This window comes from Neltuma alba, unplaced genomic scaffold, assembly GCF_004799145.2.
Source record: "Neltuma alba isolate B1F8T4 unplaced genomic scaffold, ASM479914v2 tig00012321_pilon, whole genome shotgun sequence".
Lineage (NCBI taxonomy): Eukaryota > Viridiplantae > Streptophyta > Magnoliopsida > Fabales > Fabaceae > Neltuma > Neltuma alba.
Window position 1 is genome coordinate 17,474 of NW_021636832.1, and position 12,216 is coordinate 29,689.

General features: G+C 31.8%; 2 protein-coding genes across 2 annotated transcripts; both read left to right on the forward strand.

Moving 5' to 3' along the window:
• Nucleotides 1-338: 338 nt before the first annotated feature.
• LOC114725997 (hippocampus abundant transcript-like protein 1) lies at nucleotides 339-5,611 on the forward strand. Its single transcript, XM_028912551.1, has 14 exons — nucleotides 339-524; nucleotides 711-822; nucleotides 916-1,028; nucleotides 1,741-1,863; nucleotides 1,984-2,159; nucleotides 2,250-2,325; nucleotides 2,925-3,011; nucleotides 3,177-3,257; nucleotides 3,406-3,438; nucleotides 3,607-3,660; nucleotides 4,128-4,169; nucleotides 5,117-5,195; nucleotides 5,311-5,381; nucleotides 5,491-5,611. The coding sequence occupies exons 1-14, from the start codon at nucleotides 339-341 to the stop codon at nucleotides 5,584-5,586; spliced, it is 1,329 nt and encodes a 442-aa protein (XP_028768384.1). The 3' UTR covers nucleotides 5,587-5,611.
• Nucleotides 5,612-6,729: 1,118 nt separating this feature from the next.
• LOC114725995 (organelle RRM domain-containing protein 1, chloroplastic) lies at nucleotides 6,730-11,367 on the forward strand. Its single transcript, XM_028912550.1, has 10 exons — nucleotides 6,730-7,174; nucleotides 7,260-7,357; nucleotides 7,797-8,043; nucleotides 8,119-8,216; nucleotides 8,337-8,402; nucleotides 9,328-9,417; nucleotides 9,750-9,818; nucleotides 9,924-10,030; nucleotides 10,198-10,310; nucleotides 11,096-11,367. The coding sequence occupies exons 1-9, from the start codon at nucleotides 6,849-6,851 to the stop codon at nucleotides 10,282-10,284; spliced, it is 1,188 nt and encodes a 395-aa protein (XP_028768383.1). The 5' UTR covers nucleotides 6,730-6,848; the 3' UTR covers nucleotides 10,285-10,310; nucleotides 11,096-11,367.
• The last annotated feature ends 849 nt before the right edge of the window (nucleotides 11,368-12,216 follow it).

Here is a 12,216-nt window from a genome sequence, read left to right on the forward strand (position 1 = left end):
AATCAAAACCGATAAAAGAGGCCATTATTGTCAATTTGTCATTTAATTAAAAAGGTAAATAAAAATTGATCCAGTTGGTGGCTAATATATAAGTTTGAATCTCACTGTCAATTAATATAAAAACTTTGTTAGCAGACTATATGTAAATATTTCTGTAAATATTTTTTGAATTTAAAGGCATGCCCTAGCTTTAACGAGTCATTATATCCAGCCAAGCTTTTCCTTTAAAAAAAAAACACAAAAGAGTCAAACAAAAAAAAAGATATATAAATATATATCATGAAGGTGGAGATTCGAAGAAGAAGAAGAGGAGGAGGAAGAAGAAGGGGAATGAGAAAATGGGGTGGAGGAGTGGGGTGAGAGAGTTAAGGCCACTGGTACACTTGCTGTTGCCGTTCTTCATACATGGCATCGCCGAGGAAATGCCCATTTCCGTTCTCGTCGACTTCACCACTTCCGCTCTCTGCCCTCCTCACACTTCTTCCTGCTCCAAATCTCTCTACATCGTCGCCCTTCAACAAACGGTTCTCTCTCTCTCTCTCATATATATATATATATATATATATATGCACACACTTACCTTCGTCTTTCTTGTGTGTTCCCGGCAATCCCTTGGGGCGTTTTGATCCAACTGACACTAAACATCTCCTGAAGTCTTAGTTATCTATCATCATAAGACCCTGTGTTTAAGTGTTTGTTATATGGATCAGGTGGTAGGAATCTTCAAGATGGTGGTATTGCCGCTGATAGGTCAGCTTGCCGACGAGTACGGCCGCAAACCGCTGCTTCTTCTCACCTTTTCTGCCTCCATCTTCCCTTTTGGTAGACTATATTCCTCATTTCACATCTCATCATACTCAGTATTAATATTTAATTAATTGTGATTAACTTAATTGGTTGGGAATTGATATACAGCTGTGATATCGTGGAAACAGTCAGAGGAATATGTGTATGCCTACTACGCGCTACGCACCGTTTCCTCCATTATCAGTCAGGGCAGTACTTACTGCGTCATGTTTGCTTATGTGGTCGGTCAGCCCCTTCATTTTATTCTCTCCCCTTTTCCAGTATTTTCTGGTACGAAGTATTGAAAATAAAAATATAGAGATTAGAATTAAAATTGAGAAAATTTATTAAAATAATACTCCTTTAGTCTTTAATATAAACCCAATCGTTGAGTTAGTTTGGGTTATAAATATAAGACCCGTTTTTTATATTTATCAATTTTCTCTCAATTATCCCTAAGGATACTCCCTCAACCATAATCAAATAGAAGAGGGAGATAAGATATTAAGAAAGATGATTATAACGTTTTAGGAAAAACGTGTCACATTTCTTGTAATTAACTAACTTATCTAACTTCCTTAATCTAATCAAATTAGTTAAATAGGTCTTATATTAAGGACCGGAGAAGTATTTAGTATGAGAAATTACTTGTTATATGAGATTAGATAAACCCATGTATGTGGGATTGGGGAATAGGGGAACTGGTATTTCTCAATCTCATCTTTATGAGTTTGCTGGATCCCATACAATAAACAATTATTCATGTTAAATATTTTTTAATAATTTTTTGCAATTACAATCTCAGTCTCTATCCTTTATTTTTAATGTTGTGTACTAAACAGGACCTAAAATTTTTCAAATTCCATAATAATAATAGTAGTAATAATTTTTTAAAAAAAGAGAAAAGAAAAAAGAAGAAGCTATATATATGACATAAGAATCAACATATTTCAGGCAGATATTGTTGGGGAGAACAGAAGAGCAGCAGTGTTTGGATGGATCACTGGCCTACACTCTGCTTCCCAATTCATAGGAGAGGCCTTGGCTCGCTTCCTTCCTGAGCACATCATTTTTGGGGTATGTTATGTTCTTCTTCATCATCACCATAACTTAACCAGACTTTATCTCATAAAACATCGTGAATTAGGTTGAACTGCATGTGCTGATTGTGGTTGAATGATATGTATGATGTTCCAGGTTTCGACGAGCCTTTTGATATTTAGCTCACTCTATATGCTAATGTTCCTTTCTGAAACTTTGAGGTTGCCTCCCACAAAGGATCGACCACCCTCGCTTCGCTTCCCTAACCTCATTCATATTCTTCGCCAACGATTCTCTTCTATGACAAATGCTGCTCACCTTGTCCTTTCCAGGTTGTCCCTCACAATTGAAAAATATCTTGCTACTTTGAATTTGTACAAGTGAAGGAAGAAAAGAACTGATGAATATGTGTGGTGTTACAGTCCTACATTGCGAGGCATGGCTCTCGTCTCTTTCTTTTACGAGTTGGGAATGTCTGGCTCTGTCACCATATTGCTGGTATCTCTTTCTTTTAATTATATAAACAATACTCTTAAATTAATTAATATGATATGTTTTTTTTTTAACTTTCTAAATATCTTTCTCAATTCTCCCTCTCCCTCTCCTTATCATTGTTGAGGGAATATTAATACAATTAATTTGAAAAATAATAATAAACATATGAAATAAGTCTTAGGATCAATATCAATTCTCTAGTTAGTTCCCAATTAGGTACTCTCTCCGGTTCAAAATATAAGCTAAACTTTATCCGTTACGTTTTTCAAGAAACTAATTAAAATCAATTTAAAACAATAAACGTTTAAGGTATATATTTGTTTTTCCTTATATATCCTTATTAATGAAAAGAATAAGTAAAAGATGTAATAAATAAATTAAAGAGGAAAGAGAATACATTGGGGTAAAATTAGAAAAAAAATCATTAAATACTTGGACAAAAGTGAATGTTATCTTATAAAAAAATAATCCTTTTAAGAAAGTTTAGCTTATATTTTGATCCGAAAAGAGTACTATATTAAGAATCAGAGGAATATTAAATGCTGTGAGATAATATTATCAATTGTATTTGTGTAATTAAGACCACGAATTTTGCGATGCAGTACTATCTGAAAGCAGTTTTCGGTTTTGACAAAAATCAGTTCACAGAAATTCAAATGTTGGTGGGCATTGGTTCAATCTTTTCCCAGGTATGTAACTGTCTAACTGACATGTCCCTGGAATCCTCCCCTTTTATATGTGCATTAAATAATAAATGAAGGATAATACTAATTCCTTTATTTTTCTTAAAATTTAAAAGAAGTTTTATGTTTTCCAGTTTTTATCATATAGCTTTAATTTGAGTATGGTTGCAGATTGTGTTGGCTCCTCTGATTAATCCATTGGTTGGAGAGAAATTGATGCTCTGCTTTGCCTTGCTTGCATCCATAGCCTATGTAAGTTTTCTTTCTTTCCCTTGGAATTATAGAAACTATATAGATATATTATTTTAGCAATTTTCCCTTGCCTTGTTTATATTGAAAAAAAACAAAATAGAATATCTTAATTAAAGTTTCTTTGTTTTTTTTTTTTAAATATGTGTAGGCACTGCTCTATGGACTGGCGTGGGCTCCTTGGGTAAAATTTTCCCACTCGTGTTTTTGCAATTTTATTTTTACAGCTAGATTTCAATATTAAAAATCATATTATTCACAATTTGATAATATAAATTTTTTCTTGTTTTCTTAATTTTCTCTGTTGGCCAAAATTTTTGTTTCGTTAATTGAAGTCGTTCAATAAATGCAGGTAGCATATTTGAGTGCCTCTCTCGGTGTGTTCTATGTACTTGTGAAGCCATTTGTGAGTATTCCATCACTTATTATTCTTTTTATAAATTCAATTTACATTATCTACCCATCTCATACGTGATTTAAATTTTTTTCATCATTAATACTCCTTATGTATGATTTTAATGTGCAAATATTGTGATAAGTTCAGTCTATAAAAATTGCATGTTTTTTTATCTTTAATTAATGTTTTTTGGCCAAAATATTTATCTTTGCGCATGTTAGATTTAATAATTAAAGCGTCATGCGTATAATCTTCCTGAACAACTGTACAGTTCTTTAATTTTTCTTTGCCAACCTATACAGTTCTTCAATTAAATCCATATGTTTGTTAGTTTTTTTTAATCAACGAAATATAAATTTTTCATATTTTAATTGAAAAATAATGTAGTAAAAATGAAAAACTGGCTTTAATATACTAATAATAATTTTATAGCCATTAAATTAATATCATGATTATTTATGTTTCTTGGGATGCAGACTTATGCTATTATTTCAAAGGCATCAAGCTCAGCCAATCAGGTTTGTTCCTCTTGCTTAACTCCAGCAAATATCATGAAAAAAAAGGCCTCCCACAAATATAAATGGCCAAAAAAAGTACTGTCTTCTCCGACAAATAATACCTTTATATAAGACTAGTTAAATAATTTTAGAAAACTAAAAAAGTTATTAAAATATTTAAAACTATTTATATTTATTGTTTTTTAAAACTAATTTGTCTTACTTATAAATTAGTATATTATCTAATTATTAACATAAATATTTTAGAAAGATCATGTAACATATATTATAATTAAATAATTTAGTAATTTTTTTAATATTTTCAAATTAGTCTATTAAATCTTATATTAAAAACTAGAAGTAGTATTAGTTTATCTTGTCTCATAAATTTATACTCATTTTTTCTCAAAATAATCATATTATTTTCTCACAGTAAAGGAGGTTTTTTTTTTGGGTCAAGAATGGTACTCCCTCCGTTCCTTGTTATAAGAGACAAATAACCGAAGTACGTTGATAAAAAAAACAGTTAAAATTAGTTAAGAACAATTAATGTGTAAAAAGTATAATTTTTTTTCCAAAAATGCTCTCATTAATAAGGAGAGAGAGCATGAGAGAGAATAATTAAATTATTAAAAGAAAGAGAAGTGGGAGGGAGAGAGAGTGTGAGTTGGAGATAATAAATATGGGTAAAATAGTAAATCAACACAAAAAAGTAGAGACAACTTGTAAGTGTCTCTTATATATAGGAACATACCATAAGCATCAAATGTCTCTTATAATAAGGAACGGAGGGAGTAGTTTGCAATACCAATGGTTTAAGGGCATTTTAAAGAAATTAACATATATTTATTATAAATAACTAATAATTTAAATAATTTTCTAATATTTATAGATTAATTATGTGACTTCTATATTTAAAATAATAAAATGTATAATTTACTAAAATGACTAATATTTATTTATTACAGGGAAAAGCACAAGGATTTATTGCTGGTGTCCAATCCATAGCTCATTTGCTATCTCCTATGATGATGAGTTCACTGACATGTAAGAGGAAATCAACTTCAATCAATTCTTGTTTAATTATGAAACCATCTTAATCACATATTTCAAATTAATTAACCTCGTAATTACTACTCACACATTTCTATGTTATTTTCAGCGTGGTTTTTATCTGGCAGTGCTCCATTTGAATGCAAAGGCTTTAGCTTAATATTTGCTTCCATAATCATGGTAATTATTAGTTAACTAACCGATCACTCTCTACTAATCCTTTTTTTTTAATCCTTTGTGTGTTTTAATTTAATTAAGTTTTAACTCTTTGGTGTTTGATTTTGATCAGATGATTTCTCTTTGTTTCGCTTGCCTATTGGAGCCTCAATCTCATCATTCAATCGATGAAGTCCAAGCCGATCTTGAAACTCCTTTTCTTAATTAGTGATAATTATTTTAATTAATTATGGATCAATCTCATTATTATATATTGAAATTTGAGCATTTGTTAGTAATATTATATTCATGAACTTCTCTTCTCCTTTTATCTTAGAACCATGACAAACGTGTTTGATCACTCAATAAATTCCGACCACATATGTATATTTTTTGGTATAATTTGAAAAAGAATTGTGTATAGTTAGCAATTAAAAAATTTTCAAATTTATTTTAGAGTTAAAGAAATTAATTTTCTTTATTATTATTATTATCATTATTCAAGAAGAACTATAGAGAAACGTTGTAAGCATATGTTTTTAAGCCATCTTTCACAACGCCTTTGAATTTAGAATTTGGATAGCGTGTCTTACAAACAATAAATTGTTGTCTCTTATAAATAGGAAAATTTTCCGAAAATTCTCTTATGAGAAAAAAAAAAACCAGAGGGAGGATGATGCCACTTTTAATCCTTAATATAAGATTTTGTTTGACTTTTATTTTGGTTTTAAATATAAGACCCAAATTCACTTTGTCTCTCATATTTATACATTTTTTTTAAAAAATAGTTCTTCTAATAATGATAGTTTTAGTCAATATACTTAATTAGCAAGCATATTTTAAGAAAGATGACACCTATTTAGGACAAATAACTAATTCAACTTATTTTTTTAATTTTCTCAAATTAGTCAACTGACTCTTATAATTAGGATCGGAGGTAGTAATATAGAACTTAAAAGAATAGCAAATCAAAGTATTTAATTTCCAACATGCATATAGTGATTAAGATAAAAGTATTTTTTCCCGCCAAAAGATTAAAAAAATATAAACGTTGGCAAAAAAATATAAAAGAAAATAATTACTACTCCTATAATTTTAAATATAAAATTTATTTTATAATATATTATAAAATGGATTCTATATTTAAAATCATAGGAATAATAAGTTTCAATAACAAACAAGTATTTATTATTAGAATTTTTTAGTAATTATATTTTTTACTTAAAATTTGATAATGTTGAAAATTTTAGTATAATTTGTACCGACGTTGAAAATTTATTGGCTTCAAAATAGAAGGATAAAAATAAAAAATAAAAAATAAAAAGGATTCCATATAAATAGGCACGCTCACTATTTCACAATTTGAGCAAGTTTGGATAATTGCCTCCATTGTTGCTCACGAGGCACAAGGAGCTGAAGGGAGAGTGATAATTTAGAGAACTCCTATCATGAAAATCAAGGTTGAAGGAGAGGTTTGAGCCGAATCAAAACATGGATGTTCTATCGATTTCGCCTACGTTAAATGAACATATAGCCTTTTCCATTCTCAAACCTCATAGATTCCAACTTCGCCACCTTCCCTTAAACGCCAGATTGCGCAATTCATCAAACAACGCAACCCATTTCAAGCTTTCTTCTTCCTCCAGTTTCTGTTATGGAATAGCGGCAACTTCAGCAACTACTTACACTCCCTTAGCTTCTTCCACCACTGAGAATCGCCATTGGATAGTAATCATGGAAAAGCCTCCACAAGGGGTAGATTCCAAGCAGAAAGTAATTGATTATTATGTAAAAACTCTTCAAAGAGTTATTGGCAGGTAAATGTATCATGAGTTTTGCATCAAAAAGGATATTTTGATTTTTTCTAGTCCTAAAAGTACGATGAATTTGATGGACCAACAGTGAGGAAGACGCTCAAATGTGTATTTACGATGCTTCTTGGGATGCCCACTACGGTTTTTGTTGTGATATCGATGAAGAAACTTCTTCCCAGCTCGCTCGTAAGTTTTTTATTGAGAAAATAATTATTTTGCCTGTTTAGCTTTATACCTTCAAATTTTGGGGGTGGATAAGTTGTTTTTGGAAGTAACAAACTTATTGTATGTTTCTCCTTTGGGATTCTGGGTTTACTTAATGATAGACCGATGGAAAAAGAGTTATTATTTTAAAAGATCGTCTTTTGAACTTCAATTTTTGGAGATTAAAGCTAATTGTTCCTAACAATTTAACAAGGTGTTAGCATTCTCCTGTTTAAATTACAGTCTAGTTAGCTTGGCTCTTGGATGATGAAATTCATCTTAGGATGAATTTATCTGCATTTTCTTGTGCTTGTTATTCCCTCAAAATGGAAGTTGAAAGTTTGGTTTGTGAAAGGTGTAGCCAACTTTTCATAGAGGCATTGTTAAAATCAAATTAATTGTTTTGTATCCATGTTTCTAGGTTTACCTGGGGTCATTTCAGTTAAGCCTGATCCAGATTTCAGCTCTCTGGAAAAGGATTATATTTATAGGTCATCAAATAGCCAGGCAGATAATTTGTCAAAGCTACAAACTGGAGTCACTTTGTTGTTCCCTGCTGGGAATTCAAAGCATTGGCTTGTTCGAATGGATAAACCTGGGGTTGGTGTTGTTACGAAGGCCCAAATCGTGGATTATTATGCTCAAATTCTAACCAAAGTCATGGGAAAGTAAGAGGAATTTTTTGTCTCTTCTGTTTTGCCTTAATTACCTCTCCTTTCCTCATATGACAGTAATGTTTGCAGTGAGAAGGATGCACAAATGTGTATATACCATGTTTCTTGGAAATCCAACTTTGGCTTTTGCTGTGAACTTGATGAGGATTGTGCACGAGAGCTAGCTGGTTAGACTTGTGAAACTTTACTATTATTATAAAACCATCAACTATGAATGCAATTCGCTTCCCAGTTCCCACCCTTAATTAGGAGTTTATCATATTTGATCAATGCTTCTTGTTGTGCAGGCGTCTCTGGTGTCTTATCGGTTCAGCCGGACAATAATTTTGAGTCAGAAATTAAAGATTATGGAGGTTTGTGACAGACCATAATGGTTTAGAAATTTTTTACTTATATGACTGAGATTGCAGTAGTACCGTTTGGCTGCTCATGGGCATAGTTGGCAGGGCAAGACCCTTGACTGAAGCCTTACCCAAAGAATGAATGAGCTGCATTTTGCAACATGTAGCCCAGCCTTGCCTAGTGAAAGTCCAAGTAATTTTAGGTTGGGACCCAATTGGTGATGTCCATACTTCTACATATATAAGCGTTTGAACAGCTTACCCAAGCGGAGCCACATATCTATCTGAATTCATATTCCAATAGGGTATTGCTGAATAGGTCAGATTGTATGTATTGTTCCAATGATGGCAGTAGCTGCATTATATTTTATTGAGGCTTACTCAACAGTAGAGGCTCTAGCAAAGAAAATTGTTACTAATCAGTATTATCTTTCTGTTTAGTTATTTGTTTTTATTATATTGAATGGTCTTTACTCTTCTGGAATAGAATACATGGGGAAGATCAGAGGTCTTACTACCTGCAATTTATGATAACTTCTAAGGATAGATGAATCTGAATGCTTTAGAGATGGTTTTAATACCTGACTAAGTCTTTTTCTGGGCTAAAGTAATCCCACCATTTAATAAACCACTGGGGGAGTCGTGATAAAGAAAATGGTGGTAAGGCTAGTTTATTCAAGTACTAGTCAGTTAGAGTGCCCTAGACAACGCTTTCTGTTTAGTCAATGAAGTTTAGTGACTGTAAACTGGGTATTATGTATATGATAGAGTTGAAAACGGTGTGACTCCTTATGGTCTCATGATTTGATTTTCCTTAAAAATTAAATTACTGTTAGTTTACACTAATATTTTATTAATGCTGTTTGTGGTTTTCTACCCTGACCTTTCTCTTATAGCAGTTTTCTTTTCCATTTTGAACTTATTACATATCTAACAGGTGTGAACTTAGGAAACAGTTTGAATGTGCTGAACTCTTCTGAAGCAAGTGAGGCAGCTCCTTTGAAGACAAAAAAGCTTTTTGTGACAGGTATGCTATTTCAAGTAAACTTTTTTATTTGTACTCTTACATCTTCTGTCCACCATGCTGATCTCATGGTACCTATAAAATTCAAAATCAAATGCATATTATTGAGTCAAGAGCTTGTAATTTTGTAGGAATCTTCTTTTAAAAAATGCTAATTATGGGACAAAATGCAGTGTCCAAAGAAAATATATCACTTTATTAGGAGTTTTTAGTCGCTCAGATTTTTGAAAAATCTCCCATGTTAAATTATCTTCTAAAGTATGCTTCCCTTCGTTGGGGCAGCAAAGCCTATTGTCGAAGATGACACCAGTTGCCAATTATTGCCTTTCTAACAGGCCTATCATTTTATACATCTGAGAAGACCTTACGTGCAGCATTTGAAGGCTTTGGTGATCTTGTTGAAGGTATCTTTACATGCGCTTGCATGTGTATATTTATATTCATTCCTCCTTTGTCTCACAGTGTAGGTGAATGAGACGCTTTTACTGATGGACGTTTATGCTCGACAGTTAAAGTTATTATGGATAAAATTTCTAAAAGGTCCAAGGGCTATGCATTTGTGGAATACACAACAGAGGAGGCGGCAGCTGCGGCATTGAAAGAGATGAATGGCAAGGTAAATCTCTCTCTCTCACACACACACACATGCGTGGGCACATGCACAAGTGTTTTTTTCTTTGCATTTATTTTGCTTCAGATGTGTCAATGAGAAAGAGTGAAAAAAGAAAGCGATAAACAGCATAGCAAGAAAAAGTCTTGAAGGTTTAGATGTTAATTTGACAGATTATCAATGGCTGGATGATAGTTGTGGATGTTGCCAAACCTAGCCGACCAAAATATAATGGGGGTCGTGCCAGACCTGGAGCCTGACAAGTGAAAAATCATGTCTGTCTGAGGTATCAACTATTTTTCATCTGTGCTGTAACAATGTTATTGAGCAGTTCCCCTGGAAATGCATTATTGATTTCACATACTTGTAGAGGTCAGCCGTTGATTTCAAGGATTGGCATCGTAAATTAGATTCATTAATTTGCTATCTAGAGCTTTGTTACAAAATTGACAACCTTCTCTTATTTTATGACTTGTGTACATCTCTGTTGACATAATTAGACGTGCATTTTGTGCATTGCACAGAATTTGAGGCAATTTACATATGTATATAGCATATTATTGATGCAATTTTCCATGAATTGTATGTATTGAATTGATTGAATTGGTGTGTTGACTCACAAATAAACCTAGTGGAGGTCCTTATGCTTTTGAATTCAATACCTCTTGTCTGTAGCTTGCCTTAAAACTACATACATAAAAGCCCTTCCAGTTTGCAAATTGAAGTGTGGAAAGATTGAACTACTCACCACTTGGTCACTGAAACTTGTACCGCGGAAAGGCCATTTCACGCAAATGCTCAACATATTAGGCAGAGACCCATGACCGATTTTATTATAATCCCGTTTACAAGCTGCTTCGTGTTAGCTACTCTTTCATGATTGACTTGCTGATCTTATAGTTATAAGCAATGCATGCTTGGTAAAAGTAAACTTGGCTGGAAGAGAAATAGCACCTTTGCATCCTGCTTTCCAAGGTTACTCATGCTATTTTCAGACTAGTTTTTTTGGGGGGGAAAAAAAACTGCAATGAGACTTCTGCCAATGCACTCATTTCTCCAAGTATGTTTCAGGTGATCGTTCCAAAGTAAATGCTGCTGAGCAGTGAAACTACATTTTGGAGACCTCACTGCTTAAGAGTTCAAAACCCAAAGCAAGAAAGTAATTACGCTGCAAAAGGTTTTTATTCTTTGAATATGAACTATTGAAATTACTCGATTAATTAAATCTCTTAATTAAGAATATTTGTATTCTAAATTTTTTGACGTGGATGTTAACATAATATAGAAAGATTTAAGATGTTTTCATCATATATAAATATATACAAAATATAATTTATTTTGAATTCTATTCAAATATAGGGAAGTTACTCTAATTGGCACAGCTACCAGGTCTTACCCATTGCGAAAATCGTTTTAGAAATGTTATAAGAATTTATATAATTATATATTTAATATAAAATTTATTTGAAAAATTAAATTATTAATAAATCATGATTTCATTTATATTTCAAACAAGAAATTGAGACTATAGCTTTTATAATATGAGTTGTGAAAGATTATCCTAATTAAGAAGAAAACATTATCTACATATTATGCTTCATTGATAACAAAATATTTAAAAAAGTTTACCAACAAAAATATTAAATAGTGGAAAACATATTTGAAGGTTTAAATTCTGTTCAGCGTCTCCCTCTCTAATATTTTTTGTTAACCCTCGCTGGTTCTGTCGAATTTTCTATTAAAAGAATATACTCTTATATTTAGAAGAAATTCGTAGCCAAACATATACACACATAAAAGAAATTCTTTTTGAGAAAATAAGCAACTTTTTCGCAAACGAATTCGAAGTTGCTTCCAAGGAATAGAGCTTCTATACAGGTATCTAACCAACCAAAAGATCCATTGCAGGTTATATTAATACAAAAAGAAATCATCCTCTTTCACTTTTACTTTTCCTTTTCTTACAATAGGATTCTTTCCAGAAATAACTTTATGTTTGGCATGAGAAAAATGAAAGGAAGTGGAAAAAAAATTTTAATGAGCTCGATTTAAAAATTTAAAAAAACGGTTTTAAAATTTTAATAAATAGAAGATGTGAGATAAAAAAGTAATAAAACTTAACTAAAAGCTTTTAACCTCACTTCGCTAATTTTTTAAATTAAGTTCATTAAAATTTTTCCCTCCCCTCAGTT

Excerpts from the sequence above, each read along its gene's own strand:
- LOC114725997 (XM_028912551.1), top strand. The coding sequence starts at position 339 with ATGGGGTGGAGGAGTGGGGTGAGAGAGTTAAGGCCACTGGTACACTTG. Across the intron at positions 823-915 it reads TGCCTCCATCTTCCCTTTTG|CTGTGATATCGTGGAAACAG; the intron begins GTAGACTATATT and ends ATTGATATACAG. Across the intron at positions 4,170-5,116 it reads CATCAAGCTCAGCCAATCAG|GGAAAAGCACAAGGATTTAT; the intron begins GTTTGTTCCTCT and ends TATTTATTACAG.
- LOC114725995 (XM_028912550.1), top strand. The coding sequence starts at position 6,849 with ATGGATGTTCTATCGATTTCGCCTACGTTAAATGAACATATAGCCTTT. Across the intron at positions 7,175-7,259 it reads CTTCAAAGAGTTATTGGCAG|TGAGGAAGACGCTCAAATGT; the intron begins GTAAATGTATCA and ends ATGGACCAACAG. Across the intron at positions 10,031-10,197 it reads TGAAAGAGATGAATGGCAAG|ATTATCAATGGCTGGATGAT; the intron begins GTAAATCTCTCT and ends TTAATTTGACAG.